This window comes from Lontra canadensis, unplaced genomic scaffold (genome assembly GCF_010015895.1).
Source record: "Lontra canadensis isolate GAN:19392208 unplaced genomic scaffold, GSC_riverotter_1.0 scaffold16, whole genome shotgun sequence".
NCBI classification, from domain to species: Eukaryota; Metazoa; Chordata; class Mammalia; order Carnivora; family Mustelidae; genus Lontra; species Lontra canadensis.
This window is the reverse complement of record NW_022631010.1, coordinates 3,901,251-3,919,791: the sequence shown is the minus strand read 5'-3', so window position 1 is coordinate 3,919,791 and position 18,541 is coordinate 3,901,251. Positions and strand designations below refer to the sequence as shown.

The window sequence follows — 18,541 nt, the reverse complement described above, 5'->3', positions numbered from 1 at the left end:
TTCTGGAACATCTTATATAAGATAATACTTGGATTGATCTTCTGTTGAAACTATGAAAATTCCCTTTTAAAATCAGGACAGCACAATTGTACTTCACAATTGCCAAAAGGTAGAAGCAACGCAACCAGAATGTCCACTTACAGAAAAATGGACAAACAAAATGTGGTGCGCACATGTAATGGAATAATACTCAGCCTTCCAAAGGAAGGCCATCCTGACTCACGTTTCAATAAGGGTGAGCATTAAAGTCATAATGCTAAGTAAGATAGCCAATCACAGGAGGACAGATACTGTGTGAGTCCTCTGGTATGATACAGAGAGATGGAAAGTAGTATGGTGGTTGTCAAGGGGATGGGAGATCTCTTTTTATCAAGTACAGAGTTTCAGGGTTGCAGTGAAGAATTCTGGGAAGAGATGGTAGGGATGGTAATGCAGCAGTGTGAATGTGCATAATGGCCCTGAACTCTACACCAGAAAGGGGTTAAGGTGATACATGTTTTTTTAAGATTTTATTTATTTATTTGACAGACAGAGATCACAACTAGGCAGAGAGGCAGGCGGTGGGGGCGGGGGGCAAGCTCCCTGCTGAGCAGAGAGCCCAACACGGGGCTCGATCCCAGGACCCTGAGATCAAGAACTGAGCCGAAGGCAGCGGCTTAATCCACTGAGCCATCCAGGCACCCCTGACTTCATTATTTCTGACTTGATTTTACTATTCTGATCTAAGTTGTATTTTTACCATATTATTTAATTTCTGAATACATGAAATTTTTAATTCTAATATGGCATTTGGTTGGAAAGCACAGAATGTACAAACATTGAACACTATTGAATTAAATTAATACACTATTGAATATGAAACACATGAAATTCACATGAGATTTTTTTATGGCCCTAAACTTTGCTCCAAAAAGTGTAAATCTTGGAGCAGCTGTGCTGGCATCACCTAGAGGATTGTTAGAACAGAAACTCAGACCCTGCCCCACTGACTGAATCAGAATGGACATGTTAACAACATCTCTACATGTTCATATGCACATTACCAAACTGAAGAAGCAAACAAAGCATCTCACTTAGGAATAGCTACACTCTTATAAGTATCTAGTAACGTTCTACTTCTTAATGAGAATGCAGGCACCTGGGTATTCATTTTCTTGTTACTAGTATTTTTCTATATTCATTTGAGTATATAGTTAAAGTAATTAACCACATGGGGTATGACCAATGCAAATAACTCAACAGTGACCACAAGATGAACTTTCTTTATGTGGATAGCTTCCCACAGCCCCAGGTAGCTTCATTATAATAAGCTCCAATTCCTTGTGACTAGCAAGTTTCTTTTCATTTATGCTGAGATTCTTCTCCATTTCAGAAAAGTTAAAAAATGGGCATGTCAGAGATTAGGAAAAGATACTTTTAGAAACCTGATATTTACCAGGCCTGAGCTGGGAGTCTTAAAGCCGGAATCTAGTTACGACCCATGATGTTGTTAAGGGATGCCAAAGATACAGTCAGTCAGGTTTGTAAAACTGAGAGCACCAGTAACCTAAAATAATGGTCTCTCCTTTTGTTATTTAGCCTGTGGTGGTGGGGAGGAGTGCTGGCACAAATCCGGATACTGCAGGAAAACCTGCAGACTTGACAAAGCGACAAAAACAGTATGTCAGCATTATCAAGTCTGTTGTGTTGCAGACCAGAACGTTCCTGTCACTGCTCCCACACCCATACCTAGTTTTCAGACAGATATTATTGATATCCTGGTAACAAGTCTTACTTCACCTAGCTTTGAAATAAACACCAAGAGTAAAGACGATGAAAAGTGTGACTCAGAACTGAAAATGCAGATCTTCCTCTGAGAGGTTCCTCAAAGCTCATGACTTCCTCTTGGCTGTCACTCAGTCCTGTCCTCAAAGGGATAGACTAAGTCATATTAATAAAGCACTAAAAATAGCACAGTGATCCATCCTCCATCAATGTGTAATTCTAGATGAAAACATCTGTGTAAATAAGTCTGAAATTTTTCAATACTTTCAACAGAAAACTCCTCACAGCTTTTCCCAAAATTATTTGCACAAGTTTTTTTTTAATTTTTTTTTAAGATTTTATTTATTTATTTAACAGAGAGAGAGAGATCACAAGCAGGCAGAGAGGCAGGCAGAGGGGGGTGGGAAGCAGGCTCCCTGTTGAGCAGAGAGCCCGAAGCGGGGCTCGATTCGGGGCTCGATCCCAGGACCCTGGGATCATGACCTGAGCCAAAGGCAGAGGCTTTAACCCACTGAGCCACCCAGATGCCCCTATTTGCACAAGTTTTAACTCATTTTTAGTGTCCCTTGTTTGCTGGTGACATATGCACACTCACTTGGTTAAGTATTCCAACCCTAATCTCTCCATTGTCCTGTCTTCTCAACAAGTGCTTTGGTGTACTAGAAGCATTCCTGTGTTCGTCCTGCCTCTTGATGGCAGCAAAAATTGTCACAATCAAAATTCCAAATCCTTGCATTTGTAAGAGTAGCTTCTAGGACACTAAAGCCTTTCTTTACAACAGCAGATACCTCAGGTGAAAGATTCCATTTCACTGCTTGCTAACTTTGCCCCTAAAGCCCTATATTACCACTCACTGTAGGAAAATGGCCCAGGTGTAAGCTGTAAGGACTCCTTTTTGCTCCAGTTGCTTCAAGGTTGTTGAAAGAGGCTGTTGAAAGGCTGGCTTCCTAAGCCCATTTCCTGATGCATCATTTTGTCCACTTGGCTATTGAGAGCTTTATTTATTTCCCTCTGATGGCATAAAAATATCTATACACCGTGTCCCCTTTTAGAGAGGCCCAACCACATAACCACCACACATCTCATTTTTACCTAACTTCTAACCTTGTTCTAAGACACTGACTAGCTCACCAGTCAACCTGTTATCACTGTCCATGAGTCTAAGATCCATACTTAGACCATCCCTTCTTCTACAGAAAGGATTTCCCTTAGGGCCTCTTCTAAATAGGTCTATAATGTGTCACTTCTGGCCAGTGCTAGCACATGGTGTAAGCCACTCCACAAACCTGGCTTTCCTTTTCCTCCTTCTGTATCTAAACACAGCAATTCTCTGTGATGCCACTAGTGTGTGATGAAGGAGAACCAATACGGCACAGGCCTCTGAGACGCCTGCTCCTGCAGTTTGTTTATGTCTTCCAGATCTGCTGAGTCTCAGCTTGGAATATACCATTTCCACCCAACACTGGAATGCTTCTTCACAAGGGTCAGGTAAAACCCACGTTGTGATGGAAAACTCAAATCTCCTGAATTTATTTTTGCAAATTACTCTTAAAACTATTGTTACTAATAATTCTGATACTTGAAGTCCTTGAAGTCTGGATCTCTGGTCTGTGGTTTCTGCTGGCCTTAATTCATGGTGCTTTATTTCCTTGTGGTTTTTGTGATTTGGGGCTCTGAGCTGTGTGTTTTCCTTGGAACTTAATCAGAGTAAATTAGTTGAGTCATGACTTAAATGTTGCTCCTTCATTTCTGTCACACATCTTTGCTGCTACTACTTTGGGACAACTTTAAACTAAATCATCAGCTTGATTTTTTTTTTCAGACCATCCATATACCAAGAGACTGTGTGAGAGGGGCACCGGCTGGCTCAGTCAGAACAGCATACAACTCTTGATCTTGGGATCATGAGTTCAAGCCCCACATTAGGTGTAGAAATTAAATAATTTTGTATAGATTTTATTTATTTATTTGCCAGAGAGAGAGAGAGCACAAGCAGGGGGAGCATCAGGTAGAGGGAGAAGTAGGCTCCCCACTGAGCAGGGAGCCCAAAGCAGGACTCAATCCCAGGAACTGAGGATCATGACCTGAGCTGAAGGCAGGCACTCAACTGACTGAGCCACCCAGGTGTCCCAATAAATTTAAAAAAAAAAAAGAGAGAGATGGGGTTCCAGGATGGCTCAGTCAGCTAAGCATCTGCCTTTGGCTCGGGTCATGATCTCAGGGTCCTGGGATCGAGCCCCACATCGGGCTCCGTGCTCAGTGGGGAGCCTGCTTCTCCCTCTGCTTCCTGCTCTCTCCATTCATGTGATCACTCTCTTGTGCTCTCTCACATATATTTGTGCTCTCTCTCTCAGATAAATAAATTTAAAATCCTATTTTAAAAAAATATATTAAAAAAGAGAGACTGTGTGAGAGCCAACTTGAGGTTGTAAATTCCCAGCAGGAATTTTTTTCTGTGCACTGAGTACCAAGGTTCAAGACCAGACAATTTTCCTTGGAAAACACCTAGTGAAGGAGGACAAGTATTGTATCTGTCTTATCCTTACACAACATGAGTAACACTTCCAGGACTGAGTTTATGAAGGAGTCTCCTATAAGACTCCCGTTTTTTCAGACCCTAGGCATTGTCTCCTCTCCCCTGCCCATGCCTGTCCCTGGCCAGAGCCGCAGAAACTAAAGCTCAATTTCACCTGATTCAGCAAATGCTTTCAAGACAAAAGCCAGTCTCAGTTACTGCCTTCAGAAAAGCACCTGGTTTCACTCAGTCTTAATATTCTTTACTTTTTTTTGAAAGTCAAGGATGCTTAAGAAGGCTTTTTTTTTTTTTTTTGCCTATTTGAAATAAATGATTTTAGATATTCTCAATGGGAGGGTTCATCTGGGTTCTTAGACCATGACTCAACCAGAAACAGGTCCAGAACCTCCAATTTTGTCCAGTTCATACGGCTTGTTGCTATGAGAGGCTGGGCAACAGCACAGAACGAAGGAAGAGAAGAGAATTGTCAGAGGAGGAGACTGACACTCAATGTCTGAACTCAAATGCTGAAACAATGTGACAGCATTAAGCTTTGAAGATCAGGCAGTCAGCGCTGGATTCACTTCAGGGTCTACACTTCTAAATTGTCACCAACTCTTCTCCAAATCTATAACCAACACCACTGCCCCAGGATCCTTCCCCCAAATGCTGTTTAAGTTCAGCACTTTGTTCTGCTTAATGAGCCTACGCATGACCGGCTTGACCTCCACCCCCTGCCCTGTACCTCCATCCCACTAGTGCCGGGCCCCCTCTGAGACCAACATAGCACAGATGAAGTCACGACTCTGCCCAAACCCTTCAGCTCTCCCTCAGAGGTCTCAAGACATTCCCTCCCCATCTTCCATGGTTTGTCTAGCTTCTTCTTGTCCTTACAGTTCTCTAGCCTTCTCTCCCACAGGGCTGGATCCAGAATGGAACAGGTATCTCACCACACAAAACTAAGTCTCTCACCGTGATTTCCAATGGACAAAAGACAGACAAGGGTGGCAGATGCATGAATTTTAATGAGGCGTCCTGACTTCAGGTTGAAGATGGCAATCTCGAGCACTCAGGATATTTTTGGCCAGCGGTTCTCTTGGCTCCAGTCATCTTTCTCTTCTCTGCCAGCAATACTTATCCTCATGTAGGACTGGAGGCAGCATGGCTGATAATTTAGGCAGTAGAGGTAGGGATGTTCAGTCCTTCTGCAAGAGGGTCTACAGACTCCCGTGTTTCCCATGCATCGAAGGGTGTGATGTCTGCCTGGCCAAAACAAACAAAAGACAGATAGTTAGTTTCCACTTAATAGTAACTTAGATCCGAGGAGTCAGGGAGCAGCATCAGGACCTAAAGGGGGTCAAATAAGAATGAGATGCCACTGCACACCCATAAGGATGATCAAAATCTGGACCACTTGTCAACACCAAATGCTGGCAAGGATGTAGAGCCACAGAAACTCTCCTACACTGACCATGGCAATGAGAACCCAGATGGCCACTCTGGAAGACAGTTTGTCAGTTTCTTACAGAATTAAACACGCGCTTACCACACAACCCAGTCATTGCGCTTCTCAGCATTTACCCAAAGAACTTGGAAACTGATGTCTACGCAAAAATCTGCACATGAACTACTTCATGTAGGCAGTTTGAAAATTGTTTCCAGAGAAACAAAATCTATTTCAGGAGGATTGTGGCATTCCGGCGCATCTGAAGGGCGGGATGGCGGACGCCCTCCTCTATAGAGTCACCATGATGATCGGTTGGTGGAAGAGTGTATGCATGTCGCAGCCAGCCGTGGCTCCATTTCCCGAGTGGCAGGGGTGACCTCAGCTTATCATCGCAGTAGGCAGTTGGATCAGTCTCCTTTAGCTCTTCTGTGGCCCAGTAATCCATAAATAACTGAGTGCTTCCCTGGGGATCTATATTTTTGACTTATACCAACTGCTGCTGATAAAGTGGTCTTTACCATGAAAAAAAATCTGCGCATGGTGTTTATAGTAGCTTAATTCATAACTGCCAAAAGTTGTAAACAACCGAGATGCCTTCAGTAGGTGAGTGGGTACATAAACCGTAGCACAACCAGGCAAGGGAATATTGTTCAATGTTAAAAAGAAATGAGCTGTCAAATCACGAACAGACATGGAGGAATCTTGAAGGCACATTAGTGAGTGAGGGGAGCCAGTCTGCGAGGTCTTACGTACATACTGTCTGATTTCAACTCTATGACGTTTTGGAAAAGGCAAAACTATGGGGACATTAAAAAGATCAGTGTTGCCAGGGGTTGGTGGAGGTGACAGGTGAATAGTCAGAGCCCAGAGTGTTTGGTGGGCAGTGAAATTACTCTATATGATCCTCTAATGATCAATTCATATCATTACACATTTGTATGAACCCAGAGAATGTATAACACCAAGAGCGAACCCTAAGGTGAAATGCAGATTTGGGGTGATAATGACGTGTCCCTGTAGGTTCATCAGTTGTAACAAACACCCCGCTCCGTGGGGGGCTGTTGATAATAGGGAAGACTACACATGGGTAGGGGCAGAGGGTATGGGGGAATTCTCTGTACCTTCTTCTCGATTTTGCCATGAAACTAAAACCGGTCTAAAAACATAAGTCTTAAAAAAAAGAATCCCTGGGATGCCTACGTGGTTCAGCGGGTTAAGCTTCTGCCTTCAGCTCAGGTCATGGTCTCAGGGTCTTGGGGATCGAGCAGGGAGCCTGCTTCCCCCTCTCTGCCTGCCTCTCTACCTGCTTGTGATCTCTCTCTCTCTGTCAGATAAATAAACAAAATTAAAAAAAAAAAAGAATCCCTTAAAAAAACAAATAAAGCTGTTATGAACATTCATGTACAAGTTTTTGGAACTAAATTTCCATTTCTCTGGAATAATTGCCCAGGAGTGCCTTTGCTGGCTAACACGGCCAAGGTATATTTAGTTTTTTTAAAAGGAAACTGCAAAACTGTTTTCCAGAGTTGCGCCCCTTAATGTTCTCACCAGCAATGTGTAAAAGGTCCAGTTTGTCAGCATCTTTGCCAGCATTTAGTCCTGCCGTTATCTTTCATTCTAGCTGTCCTACTAGTCAGTTATGCAGTGGACTATCACGTGGTCTTCATACACATATCCCTCGTGGCTAATGAGGTTGAACATCTTTTTTTGGGCTTATTTGTCGTCAGTATATCCTCTTTAGTGAAACATCTTTCTTCTAATTTGATTGGTTTTTTTTTAATATTTCAATATTTATTTGTCGGGGTGGAGAGGGAGAGAGTGAGAGAGGGAACACAAGCAGGGGAAACAGCAGGCAGAGGGGGAAGCCAACTCCCCACTGAGCAGGAAGCCCAAAGTGGCGCTGATCCCAGGACCCTGGGATCACACCCTGAGCTGAAGGCAGACACTTACCAACTGAGCCACCCGGACGTCCCTAATTTGATTGGTTTTTACTGTTGAGCTTTGAGAGTTATTTCTATATTTTAGATACAGGCCTTTTCCTTTCTCAGATATATATATGGCTTGCAAATATTTCTTCCCAGTCTGCCGTATGTCTTTCCATCTATCCTTTTCACAGGGCTTCTCACAGAGTGAAGATTTTAAATTTTGATTAAGTCCAGCTTATTGATTTTTTTTTTTCGGATTGTGTTTTCTTATCTAAGAACTTTTCACCCAACGTCTGAAAGATTTTCCTACATTTCTCTCTAGAAGTTTTATACTTTTACATCTAATGTTTAAATCTATGATCCATTTTGAGTTAATTTCATATAAGATGTGAGTCTTAGATTAAGGTCCTTCCCTCCCTTCCTTCCTTCCTTCCTTCTATCCTCCCTCCCCCCCTTCCTTTCTCTCTTTCTTTCTCTCTTCCGGATGCCCAATTGCTCCAGCACTATTTGTTGAAAAAAATGTCTTTCTCCCACTAAATTGCTTTTGCACATTTTGAAAAATCAGTTGGTTGTACACTATTTCTGATTTCCTATTCTGTTCCATTGATCCATATGGCTATCTCTCCACCAATACCACACGGTCTTGATTGCCTTAGCTATACAAGCCTTAATATCTCATAGAATGCTTCCTCTGACTATTCTTTTTCTTCAAACTTGTTTTAGCTATTCTCATTCCTTTGGGATTTCTCTATAGGCAGGATATAGCAAAATAATCCTGTCTATAGGTACAAAAAAATGTTGCTGGGATTTTAATAGAAATTGTATTAAGAGTGTCTATCAATTAGAGAAAAAAAAATTTTTTTGGCATCTTTTCTTGTTGAATCTTTTCTTTTTTAAAGATTTTTTTTATTTATTTAGGAGAGCACATGAGAGAGAGAGCACACACGCTCGCACAAGCAGGGGGAGGGGCAGAAGGAGAGGGAGAAGCAGACTCCCGACTGAGCAGGGAGACTGATTCGGGCCTCAAGCCCAGGACCCCGTGATCATGACCAGAGCCAAAGGCAGACGCTTTACCCCCTGAGCCATCCAAGCATCTCCTGCTTATTGAATCTTACAATCTATAAACATGGTATGTCTCTTCATCTATTTAAATATTTGATTTCTTTTATCAACATTCTGTAGTTCTCAACATACAATTGCTACCTATGTTTCATTAGATATATACCTAAGCATTTTATATTTTTTGGAGTGATTGTGAATGGTACTGTATTTTTTATTTCAACATTCACATGTTCAATGATCACATTTAGAAATGTAATTAATTTTTATGTTTATCTTGTATCCTTCTATGCCTTAATGAATTTAATTATTTAATTATTAGTTCTAGATTTTTTTTTTTGTAAATTCCTTGGAATTTTCTACAGAAAGCATTATGACATCTGTAAATGGCCAGTTTTATTTCTCCCTTTCTAACCTGTATGTCTTAATTTCCTTCTTGCTCTAATGCATTGGCTAGAACTACTCAGATTTAAAAGGAATGATCTTTTCTGAAGATTAAAAAGAATTGATCCACACAACTTGGATGATTCTCAAGAGCACAGTGCTGACTAAAAAACAAAACCCAGTCTGAAAAGATTACATATGATTCCATTTATACAGCACTTTCAAAATGGTAGAAATTGGAGAGATAAGAAACAGATCAGTGGTTGCCAAAGGGTAAGGATAGCGGCAGAGGGTGGAGGCAGGAAGAGAGTGTGTGGGGCTGAGACTCTCCTGCTGTGCAGAAAAGGGGACACCTGGGGGGCTCAGCTGGTTATGCAGGCAGCTCTTGGTTTCAGCCCACATCATGATCTCAAGGTTTGTGGGATCGAGCCCCGCACTGGGCTCCATGCTCAGCAGGGCGAGGGGTAGCTGCTTGAAGATTCTCTCCCTCTGCCCCTTGCCACACTGGCTCTCACTCACTCTCTAAAAGAAATAAATAAATCTTAAAAAAAAAAAAAAAAAAAAAAGGAGTAACAGAGGGAAGTTCTTTATATTGGAAGACCAGCTCTGTATCTTGATTAAGGTGGTGGTGACATGACTCCACACTTATGATAAAATGTCATAGAAGTATACAAACCCATTGCAGCAATTTCCATTTCCTGTTTTGTGTATGGTACTATTAGTTCTGTAGAATATAATCTTTGGGGATAAATTACATGAAAGGTACACGGACCTTTCTCTGTACTATCTTTGCAATTTGCTATGAATAATTATTTCAAAATAAAAAGTTAAAATAAAAAAATTGATGAGGGTGTGGAGAAAAGGGAACCCTTGTGCACTGTTGGTGGGAATATAATGAGTGCAGCCCCAATGGAAAACAATATTTTCCTCAAAACAGTGCAAATAGAACTATCATATGAGCCAGCAATCCCTCTTCTGGGCATATTTCCAAAGGAAATGAACACAGGATCTCAAAAGATATCTGCAGTCCCATGTCTACTGCAGCATTACTCACAACTACTCACATAGGAAAACAACAGATGAATGGCTAAAGAAGATGTGGCATAAATATATAATGGAAAATTACTCAGCCATGAGAATGAAGGAAATTCTGCCATTTGCAGCAACATGGATGGAACTTGAGGGCATTATGTTAAATGAAATAAGCCAGACAGAGACAATACTGCATGGTATCACTCATTTATGTAATCCAAAAAAAGAAAAAAAGGAAAAAAAGTCTAACCCATAGAAACAGGAAGTGGAAAAATGGTTGCCCGGAAGTGAGGTGGAGAAAATAGGGAGAGGTTGGTTAAAGGGTACAAACGTTCAGTTATGAGATGAATAAGGTCTGAGAATCTAATGTATGACCCAGTGAAGAGAGTTGATAACACTCTATTGTATAATTGACATTTTCTAAGAGAGTACAACTTAAATATTCTCACCAAAAAAGAGATAAATTTGTGAGGTGATGGATATGAGGAATTAACTAGACAGAGGTGGGGGGTGGGGGTGGATTCTTTCACAATCAAATCACCAAGATATACAATTTAAATACCTTATATGTTTATATGCCAATTACATCTCAGTAAAGCTGAAATAAATAAATTAGAACACAAATAAAATAACCTAAGGAGCTATGCAGGGGTTAAAAGAGTAGGAAATGAAGTCAAGAAACCTCAGGTTCAAATCCCAGCTCCAGCTTCACTTGCTGGATAATCTTTAACAAATTTCTTTACTTCTCTTTTCTACCCTTTCCTCATCTGTAGAGTGTACACTGTAATAGTCCCTAACACTTAGAGTTGTGTTAATAACTTAATAAGTGGTGGGGTGCCTGGATGGCACAGTTGGTTAAGTGTCTGACTCTTGGTTTTGGCTTAGGTCCTGACCTCAGTGTGGTGGGATTGAGTCCCACCTCCGACTCCATGCTCACAGGGAGAATCGGCTTGAGATTCTCCTCTTGCTTTGCCCCTCCCCCCTGCTCACTCACATGCTCAGTCCCTCTCGCTCCCAGCGCAAATAAATAAATAAATCTTTAAAAAATAGTATAATAGGGGCTCCTGGGTGGCTCAGTGGGTTAAAGCCTCTGCCTTCGGCTCAGGTCATGAGGGATCGAGCCCCGCATCGGGCTCTCTGCTCAGTAGGGAGCCTGCTTCCACTTCTCTCTCTCTCTGCCTACTTGTGATCTCTGCCTGTCAAATAAATAATAAATAAAATCTTTTAAAAAAATAAAAATAAAAAATAAAAATAGCATAATGGGGGCGCCTGGGTGGCTCAGTGGGTTGAAGCCTCTGCCTTCGGCTCTGGTCATGGTCCTAGGGTCCTGGGATCGATCCCCGCGTTGGGCTCTCTGTTCAGCAGGGAGCCTGCTTCTCCGTCTCTCTCTGCCTGCCTCTCTGCTTACTTGTGATCTCTGTCAAATAAATTAAGAAAAAAAAATCTTATAAAAATAGCATAATAAATGGAAAACGAATAGGAACTGGCACATAGCACTAAATAAATGTTAACTAAATAAATGTTGTTATTACCATATAAAGATCCTTTCTGAAGGATCCATTTCTGCCTGTGCTACAACTATGAACTATTAGTCTGGGAATAGTCCCATGAAATTAAACAGACATTAGTCCCTCAGTGGTAGCGAGAGGTGTTTTGTTTTGTTTGGGTTTGTTTTTTTGGAGGCTGTGCACACATGGAAACCAGAGACACAGTTCCTAGTCTATAGTAAGCACTCAATAAACCTTAGCCATTAATATTATTATTATTATTCCCCCTTGGCACTAAGGTCTCTGAAACAGGAAATGATCCTTTGACTGGAAAGAAAAAGAAAAATAATGACCATCACCATTTGCAAATCACCCACTGTGAGCCATTTGGTTTATGTTAAGTTGTTAAATGTTCACTATAATCTTCTGAAGTAGACATATCTATTTTTCCTTCTTGCATTATGGAATGGAGGCTCAGAGAGACAGCATTCTGGAAAAGGCCTGGTAACTCCTAGAGGCAGAGCAAGGCCTCAGACTCCACTCACTATGGCTCCAAGCCCATAGGCTCTCTGAGGTACAGCGCTGCCTTCTTCACACACTGAGATGGGGCTGGGAAAGGTTGGTTCCTCCCTGGATAATGACAGCCGGACCCATGGTCCTCTATTGTCTCCAACGTCAAGCCCAAACTTCTGAACCTGGCATTCATGGGCCTCTCCTTCATTCCACCAACAATTATCAACACCTAGTCTGTCAGGCCTTGCACTTGGTGGTAGGCACATAGGGTCCCCTGTGTCCAAATGGGCTTAATACAAAGTCTAATGTACACACACACACACACACACACACACACGTGCACACACAGATATCCTAAGCCCTTGCATTGAATAAAAAGGATCTACTCCATTTAAGTTTGACTCGAGAAGCTTTACAAGAGCAAAACCACACCCTTTCTGTCACATCCCCTCAAGATAATCCTTTTCCCTCTTCCGGGAGAAGGACCTTTGTGAGATTAGCATCTGAAAGAAGGGTATACGGTAGTGTAAACCAGCGTGCGTTAACCCTGACCCCTGGAGAGAGGCCATGGCACCCAAGAAAGGGCTTCAGAGTTTTTTCAGGGTCTTTACAGCTCCTACCTCCTGGCCTCCCCTCAACCCCCTGTTACCGTATGCCACCACTCACTGTAACACCCACATCTTCGTCATATCCCTTCCATGTCCCCTCAGCCCCCTCACCAGAAACCAAAGACTGTTTACTAATCCCAGCATTGTCTCGAACCTACTTATGAATGTAGGTCATGGTTCCTCCTCAGACCTCAGTTTCCCCACCTATGAAATGGGAAGACAAGAGAAAGTTGCCTAGCTCAGAAATTCTCTCAGTTTGAGGACTATTAGGAATGAAGGAAGTCTGGCAGGGGAATTGGGAGGGCTGAGGGGTGGAGCTTTATCTCCCAAATGAATAATCTGAGGGAATTTTCAAAGTTTCACATGCCCAGACCCCAAGTCCAGAGACTCAGACTCGGGGTTAAGTGCCTTCTAAAAGTTTCACATGGCTCGATGGTGAGTTCAAGCCTTTTTCTCGCCTCACCATCCTATCACTCCCCAGGGCTGTCTCCGTGTGCATGTGTTAAGCACAGAGGAGTTTCTTTATGCTGTGGACCAAGGGCCTCGTGATGAGTGAACTTGGTGAGGGCGTGAAGACTGTGTATGGAGACATTAATGCCAGACCCCAGTACTGGGGGACCCTTTGACTTGCCCCAGACCACCTCCCACACTATGAAATCTGTGTCTCGGGGCGCCTGGGTGGCTCAGTGGGTTAAGTCTCTGCCTTCGGCTCCGGTCATGATCCCAGGATCCTGGGATTGAGCCCCGCATCGGGCTCTCTGCCCAGCAGGGAGCCTGCTTCCTCCTCTCTCTCTGCCTGCCTCTCTGCCTACTTGTGATCTCTGTCTGTCAAATAAATAAATAAAATCTTAAAAAAAAAAAAAAAAAAGAAATCTGCGTCTCCTGGAAGCAAACTAACTGGTGAATAAAGAGGACCGGCTTGAGCGAACCTCCAGAGCTGCTCTGCATCCTTTTGGACACGGCCCACCAGAGCCCTGTATATCCGATCCCCAAGTCCTCCCATCCCTCTAGCCCAGGCTCCTGGCATCACCCGGAACACAGGTGTAAATAAGGTGCTGTCTCAGCTGCCGAGCATTGCCATCCAGTATGGGGGGAGGGGGGCGGGGCGGGGCGGAATTGGTGAAAAGTGAGCGGTGAATAAATAATTACCTAATATTGTAGTATGTTTCATCCCTGTTTAAGGCCAACACTTCGTAAAGCCAATCAGAGCTTAGTTGCTCTATCTCACTGTCATGTGACCTTGGCTAATGATACCACCTGTCTAGGTCCCAGTTTCTTCATCCATAAGGTAGGGATAATCAGAGGGTTGTCGTGGGGTGCCTGTGTGACTCAAGTGGTGAAGTGTCTGCCTTTGGCTTAGGTCATGATCCCAGGGTCCTGGGATCAAGTTCCACATCGGGCTCTTTGGTCAGCAAGGAGCCTTTTTTCCCCTCTGCCTGCCTCTCTCTCTCAATCCCTCTGGCAAATAAATAAATAAATAAAATCTTAAAACAAAACAAAACAAAACAAAACAAATAAACCAACCCAGAGGCTTATTGTAAGAATGTGTAAGAATGGAATGACCTCAGGTCCATGAATACTGAGCACAGCGCCTGACACATAAGGAGTGACAATGGGAACTATTATGACAGCTACTAGTATTATAATTATTAAGGAATAGTGAGACAGAGCTTATGGAAGGCTTTCCTGGCCAGGGACATCAACTGCACTTTGAGGGTGAGAAGGAGTTCATCGCAAAGATGAACCTGGTGGTCGGGACGAGGTGGAGGGGAGCCACGACCAAAGGCAAGGTTAGAGAGGGTTGGTCCAAGAGTGGCAGTCATGGGAGATGAAGCTGGGCCACCAACACCTTCAGACCCGACCCTGGGCAGGAAGGAGCAAAAGAAGCCATCTAAGCAGGAGAGTAACATGGTCAGATGAATCTCCCAGAAAAAGTCCCTCTGATAACAGACCCCAATGCAAAGAAAATCTGGAGGTAGAGAAGCCAGTGAGAAATTATTTTGGATGGTCTCACCCAAGACCTCAGGGCCCAGGTGGCTCTGAGCAGCCTAAGAGTCTCCCCGGATCGCACAGATGTTGAGAATGCAGAAAGCACAAGTGAAGCAGCCCCTGTCTCTGAAGGGAGCTTGGAGATGGTTTTGAAAAAGAGCACCATCCCAATTCCAGGTGCAACCCAACATTTGTGGGTCCTGGGCACGAAGGCACATGGAGGCTCATCTGTCATATGTCTGCATATTTAACAGTTCTGAATCAAGTTAACAAGCGGGACAACTGAAATCTATCCCACGGACCTTCGTGAAATAGCCCTTCATAATGACCTGATAGAGCAGAATTGGATCTATAATGCTTGGATTCTTCAGAGTTTTGAGCAGGAACAAGGCAGCAGGAGGGGAGCTGGCTCAGCCCACAGCCCAGCTCTCTTCTCCCTCATCCCCAACTCTGCTCCACACTGTGAGGACTCTCTCATGAAAAACATGGACACTCCAGCCTGAACATCCAAGCTGCCCCTTGACCCCCCCCCCCCCCCAAGCCCCCCCCCCCCCCAAACAGGAGCGTCCCTTGGTACTCCTCCTGCCAAAGGTGCACACATGGTGGGCCCCATCTTCTGGAGAAAGCCCAAGTGGTCCCTGGAAGCAGGCACAAGTGTTCTCTGGGCAGGGAATTCCAGGTCCCAGCTGCTCAAAGCATGGTCTTGGAACGAGAGAGGGGCACTGCCTCTAAATGGATATATCCCACTTGTCCCCATTGACTCCTAACCCCATGGCGAGGGACTTAATCAGAGGAGGCCCAGAGATCAGAGAAAGAGGTGTCTCTCTTCCCAGAGTCTAAGAGCAACTCTAAGAGTCTAACTCCCTAACTCCCAGAGTTTAAGAGCAATACTGAATTGAGAACAAATTATCTCATGGATCAGAGTGAACCCCTTGTATCTATCTCCATGTCACACACCATGCTTTACAGAATACTCCTGGTATCTGACCTCTCTGTAGAGAGCACAGTTCAGGGATGAATGACTGTGTTGGATAAATGGGGCCCAGAGAATAGGATTTGTGATAACAAAGTAAGGAAGACACCCAGGTCCTCTAGATTCCCCATCAGAATTCTCGAATATTCTCCATGGGTTAGTCTCCTCCCAGGCTAGATTCTTAGTTCAAATGAGACAGGTTTCCGTGACCCTCAGACTCTCACACAGTTGGAAGGCACACAGCATATATTCCTTAAATGCTTGAAGAAATGAATGAGCGGGGCACCTGGGTGGCTCAGTGGGTTAAGTCTCTGCCTTCGGCTCAGGTCATGATCTGGGATCCTAGGATCAAGCCCCGAATCGGGCTCTCTGCTCAGCAGGGAGCCTGCTTCCTCCTCTCTCTCTGCCTGCCTCTCTGCCTATTTGTGATCTCTGTCAAGTGAATAAATAAAATCTTAAAAAAAAAAAAAAGAAATGAATGAGCAACAACAGCAACAGCTACATTTATTAGGGCTCACAATGTACTAGGCGCTGCGCGCTCCATTATCCCATCTCCCACTTCCCACAATCCTAAGATAGATTCTAGGGTTCCAGCCTCACAGCTGGGGAAGCTAAAGCATGGATGAGGATAGGAGCAGAGTCTGACAGCAGTGAGTGGAGGAGCTGGGGTGACTGAATGATCGAATCCATGAAAGAATGGAAGAACTGAAGAATGAAAAAACTCATTTATAAATGGGTAAGTTCACGTGATTTATTTTTTTTAGCACTTGGAAACCTTCTGATCCTTGGGGCTGTGGGGTCTCCAGCATCAAAAGGCATCTCAGCCAACTTTCCTAGAAACCCAAGGATTTGGACTCTACTCGGTCCTTGTCCACCCCCAACCTTTTCACCCCCAAGATGGAGCAACTCTCCCTCCCAGCGGTTCTCCCCCTCTTTCAGTACCGGCTGTGCCTTCAAGTCTCTTGGCTTCCCCAGATATGCTCCTCAACCCACTCCTATAGCCTCTCCTGCAGCTGGTAGAGGAGGAACTATCTTCAAGACTATAAGTATCACCCCATTGGTGTGGCCAAGCCCCAGCAATGTCTCTCTGCTACCTCTTAACCCTCATCCTGCCATTCCCCCAACCCCACCCTCAATCCATTTGGAGCATCGTTCCTTATGATTGATGGACACAAGAAACAGATTTGTGAGTTTTAATGGAATGTGGGAGTTAAGGAACCTGAAACAAAGCCCTTTCTATCCATGAGGTCTATTTATAGGCCCTCTACTGCCAGGTCTGGCCTTTTGTTTTATTGGTTGCGTGTGTGAGGAACGGTCCAGGGTTCCACTCTTTCAACAGTCATTGGCTTGACCGTTAGGTAACGACTAGGGACACAGCACCGTTTACGATTTGCGCAGCGTACAACACTGTCTTCATCATTTTTGCACACCAAGCGGCATTTTCCATCCATCCAACACTCTGCTGTTGGGCACAGAAACAACCATTAAGCAGATGTTAGTATCCCTCAAGTGGCGAGAGACGAGGAGGCAGAGGAGGAACAGGGCAATGGGGGAGGGAGACAGTTGAGTAACTCACAGTGAATCCAGTCCCAGGAAAGGGGAGAAGTGATCTTGAGAGGGGAGAGAATTGAGACAATTGTTCCAACCTTGGGAACTCCAAGGGTTTTAGGAAAGCCTTTTTCAGACATTCCATCCTCTGTCTTCCTATCTCTCAACTTGCTACTCCTGACTTTGTGATCAGTTGATGCAAATTAAGATCCCCCCTAATGGAGCTTGGGAATGATAGGAAAGGACAATAAACTTTACCTGTAATATTAGGGGATTGAGGGGACTCACTCATATTTCAACAGACCTAGCTCCTAATCCCTCCTGGTCCCACCTTAAGCTCACCTGGGTCCAGCCACAACCCCATCCCCAAACCTCCTTAACCATATTCACAAATTCAAACTCAGAACCCAGTCCAGTCTTAAGTAGAACTCCCAGCCCTACCCAACTCAATGTCCCTTGAGCCTGAACTCCAAGTCAAACCTAAATTTAATCAAGTCACCAACCTCAATCCTGAGCAGCAGTCATCAGACACCCTGCCCCATTCAGTACCAACTCCCAGTTTCAGCCCAAGCTCCAGTCTACCCCCCCAGCACCACTTCCACTCAACCCCAAATCCCATCCCCTCCCCATCCCACCCCAAGCCATCAGGGGAGCCCAACACCTTACCTCCAGCTCATCCTAATCTTCCCCCTACCACTCCAACCCCAAGGTCTTTCTCCCCATCACAGCTCACCCTCAGGCTCTAATCTTAATGCCCTCAGGCCCCCAACAAGTCCCCAATCTGCACCCAACCCCATCACCTCTAAACCTTCTCCCAAGATCCCACCAGAATACCATCCTGCCCTTAAGTGTCAGGTGCCCCAAGGAGCTACCATCCCACCACCTTGGGAAAGAAGAATCAGAGAGAGATGTGGATGCGAGTTGATCATGGGAAAAACTCCCAAACCCCATCAAATGAGGAGTTTTGTGCTGCCCGAAGTGGAGAGGAGAGGAAGGCAAGAGGTTCATAACCAAGATCCCAGACACTTGAGAGAGACCCAAGTTACCTGAAACCATGGGTTCCGTGGCCAGAAGGATGACAAGAAAGAGTAAAAGAAACTTCATGGCTGGCAGGTCACAGGAGAAAGAGGTGGCCGTGCTGGAGGGGATGGAAATAGAGTTCTCTGTAGCAGGGATGAGCCTTGCTTTTATTGGCAGGGCTGTGGGCAATGAATTATAGCAGGAGAGGCTTTATATGAGATCAGCCAGGCCAAAGGACAATGTGTAGCAGATATCCTTACCAAGCACAAGATGATAG

The 18,541-nt window shown here is 44.2% G+C and overlaps 1 protein-coding gene across 1 annotated transcript; it reads right to left on the bottom strand.

Moving 5' to 3' along the window:
• Nucleotides 1-5,290: 5,290 nt before the first annotated feature.
• On the bottom strand, nt 5,291-18,489 carry LOC116868725 (beta-defensin 119). Its single transcript, XM_032859369.1, has 2 exons — nt 18,291-18,489; nt 5,291-5,542 (listed from the first exon to the last, which is right to left on the bottom strand). Exons 1-2 carry the CDS (start codon nt 18,346-18,348, stop codon nt 5,349-5,351), a joined length of 252 nt encoding a protein of 83 aa, XP_032715260.1. The 5' UTR covers nt 18,349-18,489; the 3' UTR covers nt 5,291-5,348.
• Between the last annotated feature and the right edge of the window lie 52 nt (nt 18,490-18,541).

Excerpts from the sequence above, each read along its gene's own strand:
- LOC116868725 (XM_032859369.1), bottom strand. The coding sequence starts at position 18,348 with ATGAAGTTTCTTTTACTCTTTCTTGTCATCCTTCTGGCCACGGAACCC. Across the intron at positions 5,543-18,290 it reads CACGGAACCCATGGTTTCAG|GCAGACATCACACCCTTCGA; the intron begins GTAACTTGGGTC and ends TGTTTTGGCCAG.